The 23,615-nt window shown below is 48.9% G+C and overlaps 1 protein-coding gene across 1 annotated transcript in view; it reads right to left on the reverse strand.

The window, feature by feature from the left end:
* ctsa (cathepsin A) overlaps positions 1 to 22,005 on the reverse strand; it is a 42,267-nt gene extending 20,262 nt beyond the window's left edge. Inside the window, 6 exon segments of the mRNA XM_078236046.1 lie at positions 3,360 to 3,451; positions 7,802 to 7,886; positions 16,558 to 16,649; positions 19,926 to 20,081; positions 21,903 to 21,962; positions 21,964 to 22,005. Coding sequence (XP_078092172.1) covers positions 3,360 to 3,451; positions 7,802 to 7,886; positions 16,558 to 16,649; positions 19,926 to 20,081; positions 21,903 to 21,962; positions 21,964 to 22,005 — 527 coding nt within the window.
* Positions 22,006 to 23,615: the final 1,610 nt, after the last annotated feature.

Genomic DNA, 23,615 nt, shown 5'->3' on the forward strand with positions numbered 1-23,615 from the left:
TGCCATTTTGCTTCTTTCTTTATCCCTTCATGTTGCATCTGAATGTAACACTGTGGGGCAGTGGTTAACACAGCTGCCTCACAGCGCCAGGGACCCGGGTTCAATTCCTGGTTTGGGTCACTGGCTGTGCGGAGTCTGCACGCTCTCCCCGTGTCTGCGTGGGTTTCCTCCCACAATCCAAAAGACGTGCTGGTTAGGGTGCATTGGCTGTGCTAAATTTTCCCTGTGTGCCCGAACAGGCGCCAGAGTGTGGTGACTAGGGGATTTTCACAGCAACTTCATTGCAGTATTAATGTAAGCCTACTTGTGACTAATAAACTTTAAAAGATGGTTGCTGTGTTGCTGTTCAGGCCTCATCTGGACACAATCTGTTTCTTTAATCTGCCCGTTACCTCTCTCCTTGGCCCCTTTATTATTGAATCTCCTCCAACCTGCACACTTTTCTCAGACCTTCTCTTTCGTTCTTCCCATTTCCTCTCCTCTTCACCTGGGTTAAAAGCTGTTGCATTTTTATTTTTCTTCAGTGTTGATGAAGGGTCATCGACCTGAGCGCTGCCTGACCTGCTACTCTTCATTGTGATGGGAGCATTATGAACATCTGAGTGGTATTGTCACTGGACTAGTAATCCAGAGACCCAGGGTTAAAGCTATGGGGACCTGGGTTCGAATCCCACCACAGCAAATGCTGCAAACTGAATGCGATAAAAATCCAAGAAACCATTAACGACTGTCATAAAAACCCATCTGTGCGCTAATGTCCTTTAGGGAAGGAAACTTGCCGTCCTTAACTGATCTGGCCTATATACAACTCCAGAGCCACAGCAATGTGGTTGACTCTCAACTGCCCTGTGAAATAGCCTAGCAAGCCATTCAGTCCAAGGGTAATTAGGGATGGGCAGTAAATGCTGGCTTAGTCAGTGATGCCCACACCTCATGAACGGATTAAAACAAAAGAGTGGCAGGCAGTGTTTTAAGTTTATTTATTAGTGTCCCAAGTAGGTTTACATTGACACTGCAAGAAACCGGAGCACCCGGAGGAAACCCATGCAGACACAGGGAGAACGTGCAGACTCCGTACAGACAGTGACACAAACCGGGAATCGAACCCGGGTTCCTGGGTGCTGTGAGGCAGCAGTGCTAACCACTGTCCCGCCCCAGGCCAGAGGAGTCAGGCGTAGTTTTATTTATGAAGAATTATATTCTGGGGAGGAGGTTCTCAATGGCATGTTACAGAGGCAAATGCTAATAGTATGCAAGAAAAAGCAAACTTACATTTATATAGCCCTTTTTGTAACCTCAGGAAGCATCAAAGTGCTTCACAGCCAATGAAGTACTTTTGAAATACTATCCCCATAGTAATGTGGGACAGACAGGAGCCAATCTACATACAGCAAATAACTAGCTAATATAATTAGCAATATTAGTTAAGGGATAAATACTAGCCAGGACATCAGTGAGAACCGTCAGACTTTCCTCAAAGTAATGCTGTGGGATCACAGTCAGTACTGCTCTCAAGTGGCAGCCTAGATTATGTAACTCACTTCTTGACTGGGGAGGCAGTGGCGTATTGGTATTGTCGCTGGGTAATTCTCCGGGGACCCGGGTTCAAATTCCAACATGACAGTTAGTGAAATTTGAATTCAATAAAAATCTGAAATTAAGAATCTACTGATGACCATGAAACCATTGTCGATTGTCGTAAAAACCCATCTGGTTCACTAATGTCCTTTAGGGAAGGAAATCTGCCATCCCAACCTAGTCTGGCCGACATGTGGCTTCAGATCCAGAACTGTGGTTAATTCTTCTCTGGGACGGACAACAATGCTGGCCCAGCAGGTGACGGCCACATCCTAACCGGCTTTTCATTCTGCTGCCCAACAGCTCACTCACAAAGAGGAGGAGATGATGGTGGTAATATCGCTGGATACTGATTGACGCTCGGGTTATTGCTCTGGGCAAAACAGGTTCAAATCTCCATGGCTGCTGGTGGAATTTAGCTGGGTGACCCTGGAAGGGGAAACAGTGCCCACCAGAACCAGAGCCTTTCCATACCCACTGGGCAGTGTCGGGACTGGGGTGCATTATCGACTCCTTTATTCCCATTTTGTTTTGATGCTTTAAGTTTTCTTTGAGATTCTGCTTAATTTGATGCAATGTCCCTTTAAGGAACTACATTTTTAACGTGTCCCACAGTTCATTGACGGAGTTTGGTTAACGAAAAGAAGCATAAAGGCAGTGGGAGACCGGCTTTAAATATTCCAACCAGCTTAAGATAGGGTTAACGGCAATTTTAACCCTAGGCCTGCAAGGGGGGGGGGCATGGAAACCCACAGATGTCCCACCAGACCCAACCAGTTAGGAACAAAACCCAGGAGCCTCCAAAGGCAAAGTCCACCAACTTACTTCGCTTTTTTACCTAGCTGGAGCGAACTAGTTTGCTCCTTTGATCCCCACAAAGAAACGGTGGACCTCCTCTACCCCATTATCCCCCTCCTCCTCTGGCTCCACACTTCCCTCTCTCCTTCCTGGCCCAACTTACCAACGGGGATGAAGTGGAGATGGTTGACAGCTTCAAGTTTCTATGTGTCCAGATCACCAAGATCCTATCCCGGTGTCTCCATGCTGATGCAATAGTTAAGAAAGCCCATCAAGCCTCTACTTCCTCAGAAGACTAAGGAAATTTGGCACGTCAGCTACGACTCTCACCAACTTTTACATCATAGGAAGTGTCCTTCTCAGACGTATCACAGCTTGCTATGGCTCCTGCTCTGCCCAAGACCGCAAGAATCTACAAAAGAGTTGTGAATGTCGCCCAGTCCATCATGCAAACCGGCCTCTCATCCACTGACTCCCTTTATACTTCCCGCTGCCTCGGAAAATCAGCCAGCATAATCAAGGACCCCACGCACCCCAGACATTCTCTCTTCCACCTTCTTCCGTCGGGATAAAGATATAAAAGTCTGAGATTACGTACCAACCGAATCAAAAACAGTTTCTTCCCTGCTGCCATCAGACTTTTGAATGGACCTACCTCACATTAAGCTGATCTTTCTCTACACCCTAGCTACGACTATAACAGTACTTTCTGTACCCTCTCCTTTCCTTCTTTATAAACAGTATGCTTTGTCTGTAAAGGGCACAAGAAACAATACTTTTCACTGTATACTAATACACGTGACAATAATAAATCAAATTAATAACCAAAATCTGAATGCCAGAACATTTACTTTCAGCAACCAGAATTTCACTCCTGTTTGCTCGCTCAGCCAGTGCCTCCCACATGGATGTAACGCAATCCCTCTTATCTTAACTCCTCCCCCCCCCCCCCAACCTCGAGCCCTCTCTCAACGATTGCTTACCGGATTTCACCAGGCACTCCTCCCGCACAATCAGCGTAAAGGTTGTACACATTCAGGCCTGAGAACCACACAATGTGCAACACCTCTTTAACCTGAAAAGAAAATAATAACCTTTACTCGATTCCCACTCTGATTCACATGAGCAAAACAAATACACGACCCCTTCTCGTAAATTTATTACATTCCGACATTGAGAGAACTTGCTCTCCGATTTAGCTGTTCTTGAGATGCTAGGATTGGATCTCAAATAACGATGAAACAGACAGAGTACAGGAATGAGATAGAGAATCTGGTGAACTGGTGTGGCAACAATAATCTCCCCCTCAATGTCAGTAAAATGAAGGAGATTGTCATTGACTCCAGGAAGCGTAGAGGAGAACATGCCCGTCTACATCAACAGAGACAAAGTGGAAATGGTTGACAGCTTCAGCTTTCTATGTGTCCAGATCACCAACAACCTGTCCTGGTCCCACCAAGCCGACGCTATAGTTAAGAAAGCCCACCAACGCCTCTACTTTCTCAGGAAGCTGAGGAAAGAAGGCATGTTCACTAAGACTCACCAATTTTTACAGATGCACCATAAAGCATTCTTTCTGGATGTATCACAGCTTGGTGTGGCTCCTGCTCTGACCAAGACCGCAAGAAACTACAAAGGGCTGTGAACGAAGCCCAGTCCATCACTCAAACTAGCCTCCAATCCATTGACACTGTCTACACTTCACGCTGCCTCGGAAAAGCAGCCAGCCTAATCAAGGACCCCACACACCCCGGACATTCTCTCTTCCACCTTCTTCCGTTGGGAAAAAGATACAAAAATCCAAGATCATGCACTAACCAACTCAAGAACAGCTTCTTCCCTGCTGCCACCAGACTTTTGAATGGACCTACCTTATATTAAGTTGATCTTTCTCTACATCCTATATATAACTAACACTATATTCTGCACCCTCTCCTTTCCTTTTCCCCTATGTACTCTATGAACGATATGCTTTTATAGTGCACAAGGAACAATACCAATACATGTGATAACAAATCAAATCAGCTTGCCTCCAATAGGACTGGGATAAGGTGAGCTCCAGACAAATCTAAGCAGCAATACTAGTTTGCAGGGAATTATCACTGGGATCATTGAGTTACAAGAGCGAGGAGGTAAAGCTAAACCTTTCACGACACAATGGTCAGGCCTCACCAGGTGCAGTGGGTTGAATTCTGGGCACCACTCGGCAGATGTGGAGGAAGTATCTTGGGATGTTACCAGAGATGACAGCCCGTGGAGAGACTGCAGAAGCTGGGATTGTTCTCCTTAGAGCAGAGAAGGTTATGCGGAGATTTCAATGATGAATGATTGTGTTAAAGTGAGGCAAGGGGAAAACTGTTTTGGGTGGCAGGAGATCAGTAAACAGAGGGCACAGATTTAAAATTATCAGCACAAAGGAAGGCGAGGAGAATCTTTTTACGGTGCCCACTGTCATCATTTGGAATGTACTTTCCAAAAGACTGGTGGAAGCCACTTTGACAATGACTTTCAAAATGGAAATGGATAAGTAACTAAGGAAAAACATGCAAGGCAATGGCCAAAGAGCAGAACAATGCGACTCATTTGGATAGCTCCTTCAAAGAGCCAGCACGGTGTGATGGGCCAAAGGGCCCCTTTGTGTGTTGTAAAGGTCTATGGCTGTAAATCCAGAATGAGGCAGCACTAGAATGTTTCTTATCTTGTCTACATCACATGGTGTGAAATGCAGATCCATCGAATGATGCATCGAGCCACTCGGGCAAAGTACAGATAAGAGAGGATTCAAGGATAGAGAGTCAAAGTTTTTTTTAAAACCCTGCTGCAAGTCCTCTGATATCATGGATCCATCCTCGTGATCTTTATCTGCACAGGTTCCTGCAGCTTAGATGTTTCATAGAATCCCTACAGTGCAGGAGGCGGCCATTTGGCCCATCGAGTCTGCACTAACTTTCTGAAAGAGCATCTTTCCCAGGCCCTATCCCATAACCCCACGTTCTTATCCTGCTAATCCCCCTAACCTACACACCTTGGGACACTAAGGGACAATTTACCATGGCCAATCCACCTAACCTGCACATCTTTGGCCTGTGGGAGGAAACCAGAGCATCCGGAGGAAACCAATGCAGACCCAGGGAGAACTTGCAAACTCCACACAGATAGTCATCAGAGGTCAGACCCGGGTCCCTGGCGCTGTGAGGCAGCTGTGCTAACCACTGTGTCAAACTGCAGCTGTACAGGGCCTTGGTGAGACCACATCTGAAGACTGTACAAATTTTGGTTTCCTTATCTGAAAAAGGATATAAACGCATCAGAGGCTCAACTCATTCCTAAGGTGAAGAGCTTATCTTACGAAGAAAGCTTGAACAGGTCAGGCCAATACCCGTTGACATGTAGAAGAATGAGGGGTGATCTTACTGAAACATACTGATAACTTTATACAATGACTAGCATCTTCCCCGCTGTTAATGCTTCCTGTCTTATTACCGACACATCTTTGTTGCAATCTCTCCTAGCTCCCACCAATCACGGACCTTCTATTCTGCTTTTATACAGTAGAGTAGAAGAATCATACGGACTCAAAACATTAACTCTATTTTCTCTCTCTCCACAGATGCTGCGTTCTAGCATGCAAATGCAAAACAAGGATAGAAATGGTACTACATTACAAAACACCTTACCCTAGGCCAAGACATTTACTTCCAATAGGAGTTGCTGATAAAAAGGGATGCAAGTGTGAAATGCAAGAAACACAGCACGGTGGCACAGTGGTTAGCATTGCTGCCTCTGTGTGCAGTTTTGGTCCCCTTACTTGCGAAAGGATATATTGGCCTTGGACTGCAGAGAAGGTTCACCAGGTTGATACCGGAGATGAGGGGTGTAGATTATGAGGAGAGATTGAACAGATTAGGTTTGTACTCGTTGGAGTTTAGAAGGCTGAGGGGTGATCTTATAGAGGCATATAAGATAATGAAGGGGCTGGATAGGGTAGAAGTGGAGAGATTCTTTCCACTTAGAAAGGAAACCAGAACTAGAGGGCACAGCCTCAAAATAAAGGGGGGTCAGTTTAGGACAGAGTTGAGGAGTAACTTCTTCTCTCAGAGGGTAGTGAATTTCTGGAATTCTCTGCCCACTGAAGTGGTGGAGGCTACCTCGTTGAATATGTTTAAATCACGGATAGATGGATTCCTGATCAGTAATGGAATTAAGAGTTATGGGGAGCGGGCGGGTAAGTGGAACTGATCCACTTCAGATCAGCCATGATCTTATTGAATGGCGGGGCAGGCTCGAGGGGCTAGATGGCCTACTCCTGCTCCTATTTCTAATGTTCGTATGCCTCAGCATCAGGGACCTGGGTCAATTCCGGCTTCAGGTGATTGTCAACAACCTTTTTTTTAAAAAACTATTTTCTTTGATCACGTAAACATGGTGTGTTATTTAAGTGGTCTACATTGGATTTTGTTTCTAGAGTTAAAAGTTTATTTATTAGTGTCACTAAGGCGGCACGGTAGCACAGTGGTTAGCACTGCTGCTTCACAGCTCCAGGGACCTGGGTTCGATTCCCGGCTTGGGTCACTGTCTGTGTGGAGTTTGCACATTCTCCTCGTGTCTGCGTGGGTTTCCTCCAGGAGCTCCGGTTTCCTCCCACAGTCCAAAGATGTGCGGGTTAGGTTGATTGGCCATGCTAAAAATTGCCCCTTAGTGTCCTGAGATGCGTAGGTTAGAGGGATTAGTGGGTAAAATATGTGGGGATATGGTGGTAGGGCTTGGGTGGGATTGTGGTCGGTGCAGACTCGATGGGCCGAATGGCCTCTTTCTGTACTGTAGGGTTTCTATGATTTCTATGATCTATGATGTCACAAGTAGGCTTACATTAACACTGCAATGAAGTTAGTGTGAAAATCCCCTAGTGGTTACACTCCGGTGCCTGTTCAGGTACACTGAGGGAAAATTTATCATGGCCAATGCACCTAACCCACACATCTTTTGGACTGTGGGAAGAAACCGGAGCACCCGGAGGAAACCCATGCAGACACAGGGAGAAAGTGCACACTCCGCGCAGACACCCAAGCCGGGAATCAAACCCAGGTCCCTGGTGCTGTGAGGCAGCAGCACTAACCACTGTGCTGCTCCATAAATTTCTGTTATGTAAAAAGAGCTGTGGATTGTGTGTGTTTGAGTATACACAAGGTAGACATCACAGACTTCTGGGAATCGAAGGATATGGGAAAATGGCAGCAAGGTGAAGTTGACAGAAAAGATTAATCATGATCTTATTGAGTGCCAAAGGGCAGTGTAGCCTCTCCAGCTCTACTTCCTGTGTTAAGTTCTTATGATTCGATGAAATGCATGAAACAAAGAGGAAGGCAGGGGTCAAAATGACCCACAAACAATTTTAATTGGAGTGACTATACCAGGCAATACTCACCCTCATCTGACAGTTCTCATCTTCATTGTTGTGGAAGTTACATTTTCCTTTGGAACAGCAAAACTTCTGGAGATCAGACCACAGTCTGAAAAAACAATTGCAGACAGTGTAATAAGGCCAGAAAAATACCAGAAATACTCAGCAGATCTGCGGAGAGGGGGGGACAGGGTTAACATTCCAGGTTTGTGACCCTCCATCAGCACTGGGAGAAGCTAAAAATGCCATCAGTCTCGAACAAGTGAAAGGGAAGATGAACAAAAGGGAAGGCCTGAGATGGGGCAAGGCTAAAGGGAGTGGTAATGGGACAACTTAAGAAACAAAACGTGGGTTCAGAAGAGGTGCGAATGGCAGGATAGCTGCCATCCAAAAGGAAAGGAATTGAGAGAGAAACAAGAGTGAAAGAACAACAAATTGGGGAAGAAAAATGGAGCAATGTGGGGCCGAAGGTTACATTTGAAAAATCGTTGGATTCTATGTTGACTCTAGAAGGCTGGCAGAGTGCCTGGTTAAAAGATGAAGTGCTGTTCCTCGAGTATTGTGTTGAGCTTATGGGCGGCACAGTGGTTGGCACTGCTGCCTCATAGCGCCAGGGACTCGGGTTTAATGCCAGCCTCGGGGTACTGTCTGTGTGGAGTTTGCACATTCTATCCGTGTCTGTATGGGTTTCCTCCGGGTGCTCCAGTTACCTCCCACACTCCAAAGATGTGCAGGTTAGGTGGATTGGTCACGCTAAATTGCCAAAGGTGTGTTGTTAGATGGATTAGCCATGGTAAATGAGTGGGGTTCGCAGGGATAGGGTGGGGAAAGAGGGCCTGGTTAAGGCACACCGTCAGAGTCGGTGCAGATTTGATGGGCCAAATGGCCTCTTCTGCACTGTAGGGATCGTATGATTCACTCAAACACTGGGGCAGGCGAAGAACAGAAAGGTCAGAATGGAGAATTAAAGTGAAATTGAAACAGCTTGTTACAGCTAAACAATCCAAAAGTAACCCATTTATCCTTGCTCTATGCTTACTGTTAGCTAACCAATTCTCTATCCATGTCACCCCCTACATCATGAGTGGTGCTTGTAGACTGAATGGAGGTGTTCCACAACATGGTCATCCAACCAGTGTCTAATTGTTCTAACGTAGAGGAGACCACATCACGAGTAGCAAATACAGTTTGATAAACTAATCGCTGTTTCACCTGAAAGGTATGATTAGTAGTGCAAAAGAAAAAGGAGAGAGGGTGTGTGTGTGAGTGTGTGTGTGTGTGTGTGTGGGGAGGGAATGGTCCCTTTGGACTATCGAGAGAGGAGAGGAGAAGGTGGTGGAAGTAACAGAGGATGATCCGTTCAATCAGGAGTTTAGAAGAGGAACTGTATTATGGCTCATCTGGGAGGCATGTGAAGGGTCAAAAGGACATGAAGCAGAAGGGACATCATGAAAGACCCCATCATCGACAGTGTTGGGGAAAAGGGGGAGGGATCCTCGGCTGAGGGAAAAGGAAGTACAGAACGTGGAAAATTGCACTATCCAAATGGATGTGGGGGGACAGAGCAATTGAAAGAATGGAAGAGATTCCTTTCAGGAGGGAATATATTCGAGGTAGCTGTGTCATCGGCTTTACGTTGCAAATTGGCACAATGGACCCTCCTCAGAAATGGAGAAGTCAGGGAAAGGGAGGAAGGAATGGTCCAGGTGAAGCCAAGGAAGGGTGGAATTGGAAGCCAGGTTGGTGAAATGTTTCAGTCCAGGGAGAGTGCTGGCCACTCTGCCAATAAAGCCTTTAGTACACCGGACAACAAGGTGCGTGGGGGGATCCCGAGGTCAGACTGGAACAGGGAATGTTCCACATTTTCCACATTAAAAGGCAGGGATGGCTGCCTTGAAGTGATGAGGTTGGAAGATAGTGAAAAGTCAGTGACAACCTGGGAAACAATGGCTCGATGTTTGGTGGTGAGATCAGGACGCAGGAAAGGTAGGAGTTCAGTCCTTCAGCGCCTAAGGTTGGTTCGCTGTTGGACTTTAACCTGGTGTTGTTAAACTTCTCACTAAATAACAGCAGCAGTAACACCCTTGTCAGTTGGTTTAATGACATTGTTAGGCCAGGGCCTGAGAACAGTGAGGCCAAGTCGCAGCCTTCCCAGTTCTGTCAAAAATGTCCACAACCTGAAACATGAACTCTGCGCTTCTCTCCATGAGTGACATGAGACCAGAGCTCCTGAGTATTTCCTTTTTTTACCCTCAATAAAACTAGCTGCTCGACAGCCTCACATAGTAAGCTTCCAACCCACGAGGTCGCCAGCCTGCCAATCAGGCTGCCCATGAGTGCAAACCGGATAGAAACAAAATTGAAAGGAATTCTACATTTAAAATAGTATTTGGAAGCTCGGGAATGTAAGGGACAGGAAAAACATTGCGACTTATGCTATGATGTAGAGTCAGTAAGAAGTCCCACAACACCAGAAAGCTTCGGGTAAGCGTTCTCCAAGGCGGCCTTCACGACACACGACAACGCAGAGTCGCTGAGCAGAGACTGATAGCCAAGTTCTGCACGCATGAGGACAGCCTCAACCGGGATCTTGGCTTCATGTCACACGATCTGTAACCCCCACAACTTGCCTGGGCTTGCAAAATCTCACTAACTGTCCTGTCTGGAGACAATACACATCTCTTTAACCTGTGCTTAACAATCTCTCCACTCACATTGTCTGTACCTTTAAGACTTGATTACCTGTAAAGACTCGCATTCCAACCATTATTTTGTAAATTGAGTTTGTGTCTTTATATGCCCTGTTTGTGAACAGAACTCCCACTCACCTGATGAAGGGGCAGCGCTCCGAAAGCTCGTGGCTAGTGCTACCAAATAAACCTGTTAGACTTTAACCTGGTGTTGTGAGACTTCTTACTGTGTTTAGGGGCGGCACGGTAGCACAGTGGTTAGCACTGCTGCTTCACAGCTCCAGGGACCTGGGTTCAATTCCCGGCTTGGGTCACTGTCTGTGTGGAGTTTGCACATTCTCCTCGTGTCTGCGTGGGTTTCCTCCGGTTTCCTCCCACAGTCCAAAGATGTGCAGGTTAGGTTGATTGGCCATGCTAAAATTGCCCCTTAGTGTCCTGGGATGTGTAGGTTAGAGGGATTAGTGGATAAAAGATGTAGGGCCTGGGTGGGATTGTGGTCGGTACAGACTCGATGGGCCGAATGGCCTCTTCTGTGCTGTAGGGTTTCTAAGATTTCTAAGATTACCCCAGTCCAACGCCGGCATCTCCGCATCATGATGTCGTCACATGGGAGGGTTAGAGTATAGTGGTGAGTCTGGTAGGAGCATACATGAAATAGCACCTGACTGGTCCAGACTGTATGCTACATATGCGTATAGTTGTGTTATTAAAAAGCAGTTATTGTTTAACTATACTCCAAAGATGTGCAGGTTAGGTGGATTGGCTATGCTACAAATTGTCCCTCAGTGTCAGGGGGATTAGCAGGGTAAATGTGTGGGGTTACAGGGATAGGGCCTGGGTGGGATTGTCGTCGGCGCAGGCTTGATGGGCCGAATGGCCTCCTTCTGCACTGTAGGGATTCTATGATTCATACAAGCCTCTAGACCAGTGGTTCCCAACCTGTGATCCAGAGACCTCTAGTGGTCTGCAAAGGTTATCCAGGTGGTTCATGGAAAGAAAATCCGCCTTCTCACCAGAAATCATAGAATCCCCACAGTGCAATGAGGGCATTCAGCCCATCAGACCACACCAACTCTCCGACAGAGGATCCCACTCGGGCCCTAGCCCTGGAACCCCACATCTTTATCCTGATAATCCCCTTAACCTACACATCTTTGGACACGAAGGGGCAAGCAATTTAGCATGATCAATCCACCTGACATACCTTTGGACACTAAGGGACAATCAATCACCTCAGTGAATCGGCCTCATTGCTTCTTGGAAGTACAGCAGAGAGGGAGAGATTCGCGAGGGGAGTGCTGCGGGTAAGCGCTTTTATTTTTTAACTTACTTTTTCGCGGGTTTTTTTTTAAAATATCTAAACCCGGAAGTGGTCGCGCATGGAGGTCTGGGAGAGAGAGATTATTTTTTTTTTTCCCCAATAAATTGGAACAGAGAGGAATCCCGATACTCTACACTTGTAGAGTATCCCACCCTCCCTCCTCCTCTAACCTAAAAAAAAGACCCAGTGAGAGCAGGGCTTTGGAGAAAACAGGAGGAGGAAAGGTAAGTTTAAAATTTTTCACTTTTTTTTCCCCTGTGTGTTTAAAAGGGCAACTATGAGCGTGAGGCCAGTATGTTCTTCCCAATGTAGGATGTGGGAGGTCCTGGAGGCTCCTAGCCTCCCGGACGACCATATCTGTGCTGGGTGTGTTGAGCTGCGGTTCCTAAGGGACCATGTTAGGGAACTGGAATTGCAGCTCGAGGACCTTCGCCGGGTTAGGGATAGTGAGGAGGTCATTGACAGGAGCTATCGGCAGGTGGTCACACCGGGACCACGGGAGGTGGGTAACTGGGTAACAGTGAGGAAGGAGAAAGCTTGGTTGATGGTGAGCACCCCGGTGGATGTGCCCCTTAATAATAAGTACTCCTGTCTGAGTACTACTGTGGAGGACAGCCCACCTGGGGGAAGCAGCGGTGGCAGTGTCTCTGGAGCTGAGCCTGGCCCAGTAGTGCAAAAGGGTAAGGAAAGGAGGGTAGTGCTAATTGGGGACTCTACGGTGAGGGGGTCGGATGGTGGTTTGCCTCCCTGGTGCAGGGGTCCGGGATGTCTCTGGTCGAGTCCCAGAAATCCTGAAGGGGGAGGGAGAGGAGCCGAAGGTCGTGATGCATATAGGTACTGCTGACATAGGTAGGAAGAGGGAAGGGGTCATGAAAAGAGAATATAGGGAGTTAGGTAGACAGCTGAGAAAGAGGAATGCAAAGGTAGTAATCTCGGGATTGCTGCCTGTGCCGCGGGAGAGTGAGAACAGGAATCGGTGGAGAATGAATGCGTGGCTGAGGGACTGGAGCAAGGGACAAGGATTTGGGTACTTGGATCATTGGGACCTCTTTAGGGGCAGGTGTGACCTGTTTAAAAAAGACGGGTGGCACTTGAATCCCAGGGGGACCAATATCCTGGCGGGAAGGTTGGCTAAGGCTACTGGAGAGACTTTAAACTAGAAAGCTTGGGGGGAGGGAATCGAATTGAGGGGACTGAGAGCGAGGAGGTTAGCTCGCAAATAGATAAGGAATGTAGACAGGTAAGAGGGAGGTTAGACGAGTGATGGAGAAGGGAAGTGCTCAGGCTGAAGGTCTGAGATGTGTCTATTTTAATGCCAGGAGTGTAGTGAATAAAGTGGATGAGCTTAGAGCGTGGATTGCTGCTTCGAATTGTGATGTGGTGGCCATTACGGAGACTTGGATGTCTCAGGGACAGGACTGGGTGCTTCAGGTGCCGGGTTTTAGATGTTTCAGGAAGGACAGGGAGGGAGGCAAGAGAGGGGGGGGGAGTGGCACTGTTGATCAGGGATAGTGTCACGGCTGTAGAGAAGGTGGACGCCGTGGAGGGATTGACTACGGAGTCTCTGTGGGTGGAGGTTAGGAACAGGAAGGGGTCGGTAACTTTGCTGGGTGTTTTCTATAGGCCGCCCAATAGTAACAGAGATGTTGAGGAGCAGATGGGGAAACAGATCCTGGAGAGATGTAGGAATAACAGAGTTGTCGTGATGGGAGATTTTAATTTCCCAAACATAGATTGGAATATCCCTAGGGCTAGGGGTTTGGATGGAGAGGAGTTTGTTAGGTGTGTCCAGGAGAGTTTCCTGACACAGTATGTGGATAAGCCTACTAGAGGAGAGGCTGTACTTGATCTGGTGCTGGCTAATGAACCTGGACAGGTGGAGGATCTCTCGGTGGGTGAGCATCTTGGGGATAGCGATCATAATTCTATCTCCTTCACGATAGCATTGGAAAGAGATAGGATCAGGCAGGCTAGGAAAGTGTTTCTCTGGAGTAAAGGGAAATACAGTGTCATCAGGGAGGAAATTAGACGGGTAAATTGGAAGGAGGCATTCTTGGGGAAAAGTACCGAAGGAAAGTGGAGGATTTTCAAGGAATGTTTGTCTGGAGCTCTGCATGACAACGTTCCGATGAGACAGGGGGGTGTTGGTAGGGTACGGGAACCGTGGTGCACGAAGGTTGTGATGAACCTGGTGAATAAGAAAAGAGAGGCGTACAGAAGGTTCAGAGAGCTAGGAGGTGTTAAGGATTTAGAGGAGTATACGGGATGTAGGAAGGAGCTTAAGAAGGAAATTAGGAGAGCGAGAAGGGGTCATGAGAAGACCTTGGCGGGTAAGATTAAGGAGAATCCCAAGGCTTTCTACAAATATGTCAAGAGTAAAAGGATGAGATGTGAAGGCATAGGACCCTTAAAAGGTGAAGGGGGAAAAGTTTGTGCGGAACCGTTAGAAATGGCGGAGGTGCTTAATGAATACTTTACCTCGGTATTCACGGTGGAAAGGGATCTGGGTGGTTGTACTGCTGGTTTGCGGTGGACAGAAAGGATCGAGCATGTGGACATAAAGAAAGAGGATGTGTTGGAACTATTGAATGGCATCAAGGTTGGTAAGTCGCCGGGACCGGATGGGATGTACCCCAGGTTACTGTGGGAGGCGAGGGAGGAGATTGCGGAGCCTTTGGCGATGATCTTTGCATCGTCGATGGAGACGGGAGAGGTTCCGGAGGATTAGAGGATTGCAGATGTGGTCCCTATATTCAAGAAAGGGAACAGGGACAGCCTGGGAAATTACCGACCGGTGAGTCTAACCTCAGTGGTTGGTAAGTTGATGGAGAGGATCCTGAGAGACAGGATTTATGATCATCTAGAGAAGTTTAGTATGATCAAAAGTAGTCAGCACGGCTTTGTCAAGGGCAGGTCGTGCCTTACGAGCCTGGTTGAGTTCTTTGAAAATGTGACCAAACACATTGACGAAGGAAGAGCGGTGGATGTGGTCTATATGGACCACATCCACCGATAAGGTCCCCCATGCAAGACTTCTTGAGAAAGTGAGAGGGCATGGGATCCAAGGGGCTGTTGCCTTGTGGATCCAGAACTGGCTTGCCTGCAGAAGGCAGAGAGTGGCTGTGGAGGGGTCTTTCTCTGCGTGGAGGTCAGTGACCAGTGGAGTGCCCCAGGGATCTGTTCTGGGACCCTTGCTGTTTGTCATTTTCATAAATGACCTGGATGAGGAAGTGGAGGGATGGGTTGGTAAGTTTGCTGACGACACCAAGGTAGGTGGTGTTGTGGATAGTTTGGAGGGATGTCAGAAGTTGCAGCGAGACATAGATAGAATGCAAGACTGGGCGGAGAAGTGGCAGATGGACTTCAACCCGGATAAGTGTGTAGTGATCCATTTTGGCAGATCCAATGGGATGAAGTAGCAGTATAATATGAAGGGTACCATTCTTAGCAGTGTAGAGGATCAGAAGGACCTTGGGGTCCGGGTCCATAGGACTCTTAAATCGGCCTCGCAGGTGGAGGATGCGGTCAAGAAGGCGTACGGCGTACTAGCCTTCATTAATCGAGGGATTGAGTTTAGGAGTCGGGAGATAATGCTGCAGCTTTATAGGACCCTGGTTAGACCCCACTTGGAGTACTGCGCGCAGTTCTGGTCACCTCATTACAGGAAAGATGTTGAAGCCATTGAAAGGGTGCAGAGGAGATTTACAAGGATGTTGCCTGGATTGGGGGGCATGCCTTATGAGGATAGGTTGAGGGAGCTTGGTCTCTTCTCCCTGGAGAGACGAAGGATGAGAGGTGACCTGATAGAGGTTTACAAGATGTTGAGAGGTCTGGATAGGGTAGACTCTCAGAGGCTATTTCCAAGGGCTGAAATGGTTGCTACGAGAGGACACCGGTTTAAGGTGCTGGGGGGTAGGTACAGAAGAGATGTCAGGGGTAAGTTTTTCACTCAGAGGGTGGTGGGTGAGTGGAATCGGCTGACGTCGGTGGTGGTGGAGGCAAACTCGTTGGGGTCTTTTAAGAGACTTCTGGATGAGTACATGGGATTTAATGGGATTGAGGGCTATAGATAGGCCTAGAGGTAGGGATATGATCGGCGCAACTTGTGGGCCGAAGGGCCTGTTTGTGCTGTGGCGTTCTATGTTCTATAAACGGCCTAACCTACACACCTTTGGACAATAAGGACAATTTAGCATGGCCAATCCACCTGATCTACACATCTTTGGAGTGTGGGAGGAAACTGGAGCACCCGGAGGAAACTCACGCAGACACGGGGAGAATGTGCAAACTCCACAGTCACCCGAGGCCGGAATTGAACCCGGGTCCCTGGCGCTGTGAGGCAGCAGTGTTAACCACTGTGCCACCATTATATAATCAGCCTTCTCATTAGGAAGGCATGATCTTTTCCACTACTCAGCCTACTGCAGGTAAACGTGCTGTGATGAGTGCAATGTATTAGAGTGTGTCCTAAACAATTAGCTTAGTGATTGAGTATCCATGTATATAGGTTTGACATCTGTCAGCCAGAGGCTGTGTAAAAAATCATGTTTAAAATGTGTAAGATGTGGTCCACAAAAGCTTGGGAACCACTGCCCTAGATCTCTACGTTTGGCAACACAACCTTACAGCAAGGCCTCTGGAAAAGCTGCTCTCCCTGGGTGTTCTGACCTTACCAACAGCCCCCTCCACATCTCCCCACCCCCTCCCCGCCACCCAGACACAATGCGCCTCAAGGTCAAGGTTCAAGCCAATGAATTGTTGTGACTTACGTAGACCTCAGCAGTCCATGGTAATAAGCAAAGTAAACCAAAGAGTTATCGTTGTATTCCCAGCTGGATAAACCATTTCCAACAGCCATTCCCTGAAAGAGCAACAACATTATTATTATGGAACATAGACACAAGGATAGGCTATTCCCCCATTCATTTTTAATGTTTATTTATTAGTGTTACAAGTAGGCTTACACTAACACTGCAATGAAGTTACTGTGAAAATTCCCTAGTCGCCACTCTCCGGCGTCTGTTCGGGGACACTGTGGGAGAATTTAGCATGGCAAATGCTAATTAGCGCATCTTTTGGACTGCGGGAGGAAACCGGAGCACCCAGAGGAAACCCACACAGACAAGGGGAGAACATGCAGACTCCACACAGACAGGGACCCGAGCCCGGAATTGAACCCGGGTCCCTGGTGCTGTGAGACAGCAGTGTTAACCACTGTGCCAATGAGATACCAGTCAATCTACCCACATCCCCACCTTCACACCACATCCCTATAACCCTTAGCTAACTAAAATATTTATCTCAGATTTGAACATTTAAGACGACCAAACACCCATAGCTTTTTGATGGAGGAAGTTCCAGATTCCCATTGCCCTCCTGGTGAATAAGGGCTTCCTGATTCCACTCTGAACAGGCCCAATGTTGAGACTGAGCTCATTTGCCGATTCTCCCACCACAGTCAATAGTTTCTCTGTATTTATCACAGTGGTTCGCACTGCTGCCTCACAGCACCAAGGTTCGATTCTGATTCTGTATGGAGTTTTCCCATTCTCCTTCTGTGTGTGTGCGTTTCTCTGGGTGCTCTGGTTTCCCCCCACACTCCAAAGATGTGCGGGTTAGGTTTGATTGAACATAGAAAACATAGAAAAAATACAGCACAAACAGGCCCTTCGGCCCACAAGTTGCGCCGGTCATGTCCCTACCTACCTAGGCTTATGTATAGGCTTATCTATAACCCTCAATCCTATTAAATCCCATGTACTCATCCAGAAGTCTCTTAAAAGATCCTATCGAGTTTGCCTCCACCACCACTGACAGCAGCCGATTCCACTCACCCACCACCCTCTGTGTGAAAAACTTACCCCTGACATCTCCTCTGTACCTACTCCCCAGCACCTTAAACCTGTGTCCTCTCGTAGCAGCCATTTCAGCCCTGGGAAAAAGCCTCCGAGAATCCACCCGATCTATACCTCTCAACATCTTGTACACCTCTATCAGGTCACCTCTCATCCTTCGTCTCTCCAAGGAGAAAAGACCGAGCTCCCTCAACCTATACTCATAAGGCATGCCAACCAATCCAGGCAACATCCTTGTAAATCTTCTCTGCACCCTTTCAATAATTTCCACATCCCTCCTGTAATGAGGCGACCAGAACTGAGCACAGTACTCCAAGTGGGGTCTGACGAGGGTCTTATATAGCTGCATTATCTCCCGACTCCTAAACTCAATTCCTCAATTGATGGAGGCCAGCACACCATACGCCTTCTTAACCACCTCCTCCACCTGCGGGGCCGATTTAAGAGTCCTACGGACCCAGACCCCAAGGTCCTTCTGATCCTCTACACTGCTAAGAGTCTTACCCTTGATATTATACTCCTTCATCCCATTTGACCTGCCAAAATCTGACATTTTGAAATGTGATTTATGAACTATGGCATACTTGAGTCAGATATTTATATATATAAAATGGGCTTGAATTAACAGTGAACCTAACAGTGAAGCTAACAGTACTTACTGTTATCTACAAAGAAATTGGATAATTTCAGTTATGTAGATGTGAATTTGAACATAATAATGTGGCCATGATAAATTGCCCCTTAGTGTCAGCGGGTTTGGCAGGGTTACAGGGATAGGGCCTGGGTGGGATTAGTGCCAGTGCAGGCTTGATGGCCTAAATGGCCTCCTTTGGCACTGTCGCGATTCTATGATAAAATCCTTTTAAACACCTCGATTGGATCACCCCTCAACCATCTAAACTCGGGGAATATAGTCCACGGTTATGTCCAACACCACGGCAGTTGCAAATGACAGAAAATGCACACAGATTAAAAAGGAATCACTCGAGTGAAGAGAACAGTAGCTCCTCTGATGTCCTCACTCAATAGAACATTAAACCACACAGTCTAAATGGCTGAATTGAGTGGAGGTGTGGGTTGAGTTAGCCAGGACAGTGTCAAAGTTACTGGAATAGGGAAGAAGGTTGGGGAAATATCCGGAGTGGCCGGCGCAGGGCCCCTTTACTGGAGAGCAAGAAGCCGTGGGGGAATGAAATGGAGAATTTGTTTTCGTATCTATCCTTGGGATAGAGGTTACACTGAGAGGGCAGCATTTATTACCCATCCCCAGTTACCTTTAGAATAGAATCATAGAAATCCTACAGTGCAGAAGGAGCCCATTTGGTCCATCGAGCCTGCACCGACCACAATCCCACCCAGGCCCTGTCCCTGTAACCCCACATATTTGCCCTGCTAATCCCCCTGACACTAAGGGTCAATGTAGCATGGCCAATCCACCTAACCTGCACATCTTTGGACTGTGGGAAGAAACTGGAGCACCCGGAGGAAACCCACACAGGGAGAACATGCAGACTCCAAACAGACAGGCATTAAGAATTCATCTCGTAATGTGGAGGCGGAGTCAAACGTAAAGCAGACCAGGGAAGATTTGCAGGTTTCCTTCAGGGAAGTGATTATTTTACAATCCAATTGATTTCTGGTGCCACTGGACAAATTCACTTTGACAATTTGCCCTGGTGGGATTTGACCTCAACGCTTGGGTCGCTGGTTCAATACCATTTACAACTAGGCCCCTGTCTCCGTAAATAGAACTTAAATATCACTGCAAAGAAAAACACATGAAACAATAATGACAAACAAATTTGTGGGTTTTCCCTCAATGTAAATAAAACAGACCCTATGCTGCAGTGGGGGCATCAGACCCTAGCCTTAGGCCCAGGCAGCTCCGTACAGTTCCCCTTCTGACCACTGCAGAATGGTTGCTACGGGGACGAGAGAGCTGATGGCCAATTAGATTGGCAGATGGTTCGAAGGAAGGACTTCCTCCAGAATGAGGGACAGAGTTCCAGTCTTATGCCATTTGGGTTTAAATTGGCCGTGGGGCAGTCGGAGTCAGCGGGCATGTGTCCCCCACCAACTCCCCTGATGGCAAAGGCCTGAAAATTCAGGCCCAGATGTTAGAAATCATGAAATATAAACAGGCCACATTGTTCAGCAGATCAGGAACCATTTATGGAAACACAAGGTGTGACACTAGCTCTCATTTCTCTCTCGAGATGCTGCCTTACTGACTGGAGTACTTCCGGCATTATCCACACAATTTTTCATTCCTTGACTCACACCTTAAAATTGATGCTAGGATCCAGCATGACCCGCTCTGCCAACGTTGGCACGTAAATTCCTCCGTAACTCTCTCCCGTGATGTAGAATTCATTCTTCTGGTATTCCTGAAACAGGCGGAAGAACTCCTTCAGGGCCAGGTAATTATTGAATGAAACCTGGAGGGGGAGATGAAGAGAAAGATGGAGCAAGAGTTTGAGAGAGAACTTGTCAATAGATACGCATGAACAATGAGTGACAAGTATTAAACCTGGTCAGTAACACCAGGATTCACCATGTGTCCCCTTCCGGTTATCTGCCATACACCCGCAATACCTTGACTGAATACATAGAGAAAACAGCCATTCATTACCAGTCCAGGACGTTAATGTCTTGGCAATTACTTTACTAAGGTTAATAGAAGACAGATGATAAGTATTATTATCTTTGAGCACATCATCAATAGAGGATGAATCATTAGACCCCACTGTCAGACCCTCTATCCCATCTATAGTTGGGGCTGGGGGCCTTGGAAAGGGAGCACTGTGTCCACTGGCAGGCTTCAGGCCTTCTGTGACTGGAGGCACCACAGGGGGGACTGGGGACTGTCAACCTGCGCACATAGATGCAACCCCCCCTGTCCGCGCCCGCCCCACCAAACCCGGCCCACACCCACCTGCACCCGCCCCACACCCACCTGCACCCGCCACCAAACTCGGCCCACGCCCACCTGCGCCTGTCCCCCAAACGCCCCCGCCAAACCCGGCCCACACCCACCTGCACCCGCCCCACCAAACCCGGCCCACACCCACCTGCACCCGCCCCACCAAACCCGGCCCACACCCACCTGCACCCGCCCCACCAAACCCGGCCCGCGCCCATCTGCGCCCATCTGCGCCTGTCCCCCAAACGCCCCCGCCAAATCCCACCGCCCACGCCCGCCCCCCCAAAAGCCCCCGCCTGCCCCCGCCCACCACCCCAAACGCCCCCCGCCCATCCCCCCGCCCGCCCCCCAAACACCCCCCTGCACGCGTCCGTCCCCCCCAAACACGCCCCCCCGCGTCCGTCCCCCCAAACACGCCCCCTGCACGCGTCCGTCCCCCCCAAACACGCCCCCCTGCACGCGTCCGTCCCCCCCAACACGCCCCCCGCGCCCGTCCCCCCCAAACACGCCCCCGCGCGCGCCCTCCCCCCCAAACACGCCCCCCGCGCCCGTCCCCCCAAACACGCCCCCGCGCCCGTCCCCCCAAACACGCCCCCCGCGCCCGTCCCCCCCCAAACACGCCCCCCCGCGCCCGTCCCCCCAAACACGCCCCCCGCGCCCGTCCCCCCCAAACACGCCCCCCCGCGCCCGTCCCCCCAAACACGCCCCCCGCGCCCCGTCCCCCCAAACACGCCCCCCGCGCCCGTCCCCCCCAACACGCCCCCCGCGCCCGTCCCCCCAAAACACGCCCCCCGCGCCCGTCCCCCCAAACACGCCCCCCCGCGCCCGTCCCCCCAAACACGCCCCCCCGCGCCCGTCCCCCCGCGCCCGTCCCCCCAAAACGCCCCCCCGCGCCCGTCCCCCCCAAACACCCCCCCGCGCCCGTCCCACCCAAACACCCCCCCGCGCCCATCCCACCCAAACCCCCCGCGCCCGTCCCCCCAAACACCCCCCCGTGCCCGTCCCCCCCAAACGACCCCCCCGCGCCTGTCCCCCCGCGCCTGTCCCCCCACCCCCCCAAAACAGCCCCCCACACCCGTCCCCCCTGCCCGCCCCCCCACCTGCACCAGTCCTCCCCAAACCTCCCCCGCCCGTCCCCACCAAACCCCCCCCACCCTCGCCCATCCCCACCGTGCGTGCCCCACCAACACACACTTTCTCCCTTACCCGTGCACCACCCCACACAGACACACCCACACATCCAACCTCTCACACACCCACCTCCAGATAGACACTTGCGACAGCCCCCCACTCACCCCCCCGCCACACACACACACGCCCGCACCCATAGTCTTACCGCACTATCATTGGTTTTGTACTGCTTGTCATTGGCATAAGAAAATCCGACCCCTGCTGGGAGACTCAAGGTACAGCACGTTTGCAATCTGTGATGGGAACATGATTGATGACACACTGAGATAGCGGAACAGTCAGCTGAAAGGACAGGCAATTGTGGACAAACCCTAGAAATCTGTTTATATCGAGTGGTCCAGGACACAGTGGCCCTGATGTGTTTCAAATGCCCCACTTGAAATATTTTCTCTCAATTTCAATTGAGATAAATTCAGATAGTTTGAGTGGGTAGATGAGAGCAAGTGAGTAAGCACGAGGTTATCCCACTTTGGACCCAAGGTAGGTAAATGGGGGCAGTGAGATACGAGGCTGACGGAGAAACAAAGCGTTTTCAGAGTCCAAGTTCATAAATTCCAGAGAGAGAGTGAGCAACTGCCAAAAAAACCCACTAACAAAACGTTGGCCTTTTTCTCCAGAGGTTTAGAACATAGAACATAGAACATAGAACATTACAGCGCAGAACAGGCCCTTCGGCCCACGATGTTGCACCGACCAGTTAAAAAAAAAAACTGTGACCCTCCAACCTAAACCAATTTCTTTTTCGTCCATGAACCTATCTACGGATCTCTTAAACGCCCCCAAACTAGGCGCATTTACTACTGATGCTGGCAGGGCATTCCAATCCCTCACCACCCTCTGGGTAAAGAACCTACCCCTGACATCGTTCTATAACTACCCCCCTTCAATTTAAAGCCATGCCCCCTCGTGCTGGATTTCTCCATCAGAGGAAAAAGGCTATCACTATCCACCCTATCTAAACCTCTAATCATCTTATATGTTTCAATAAGATCCCTCTTAGCCGCCGCCTTTCCAGCGAAAACAATCCCAAATCCCTCAGCCTCTCCTCATAGGATCTCCCCTCCATACCAGGCAACATCCTGGTAAACCTCCTCTGCACCCTCTCCAAAGCCTCCACATCCTTCCTGTAATGTGGGGACCAGAACTGCACCACAGTACTCCAAGTGCGGCCGCACCAGAGTTGTGTACAGTTGCAACATAACGCTACGACTCCTAAATTCAATCCCCCTACCAATAAACGCCAAGACACCATATGCCTTCTTAACAACCTTATCTACTTGATTCCCAACTTTCAGGGATCTATGCACACATACACCTAGATCCCTCTGCTCCTCCACACTATTCAAAGTCCTCCCGTTAGCCCTATACTCAACACATCTGTTATTCCTACCAAAGTGAATTACCTCACACTTCTCCGCATTAAACTCCATCCGCCACCTCTCGGCCCAACTTTGCAACCTGTCTAAGTCTTCCTGCAAACTACGACACCCTTCCTCACTGTCTACCACACCACCGACTTTGGTGTCATCAGCAAATTTGCTAATCCACCCAACTATACCCTCATCCAGATCATTAATAAATATTACAAACAGTTTGGATACTAAGAGGAGGTAGTTATGTTTCACCCGTACAGACTCGATCTGGAATACTGCCTTCAGATTGAGACACAGGACCTCAGCAAGAATATATTAACCAAGCTGGGGATGTGGACACGATCCAAAAATGATACTGGGTCTTGGGGGCAAATTATCAGGATAAACTGCGCGAACTTGACTTCATGCCTTTGGGTTAGAGGGCGGAAGAGTTAAATAAAAACAAAAATAAAATAACTGATCGATGAAGGGGCAACACAAGAGTG

Source organism: Mustelus asterias, chromosome 20 (assembly GCF_964213995.1).
Source record: "Mustelus asterias chromosome 20, sMusAst1.hap1.1, whole genome shotgun sequence".
NCBI classification, from domain to species: Eukaryota; Metazoa; Chordata; class Chondrichthyes; order Carcharhiniformes; family Triakidae; genus Mustelus; species Mustelus asterias.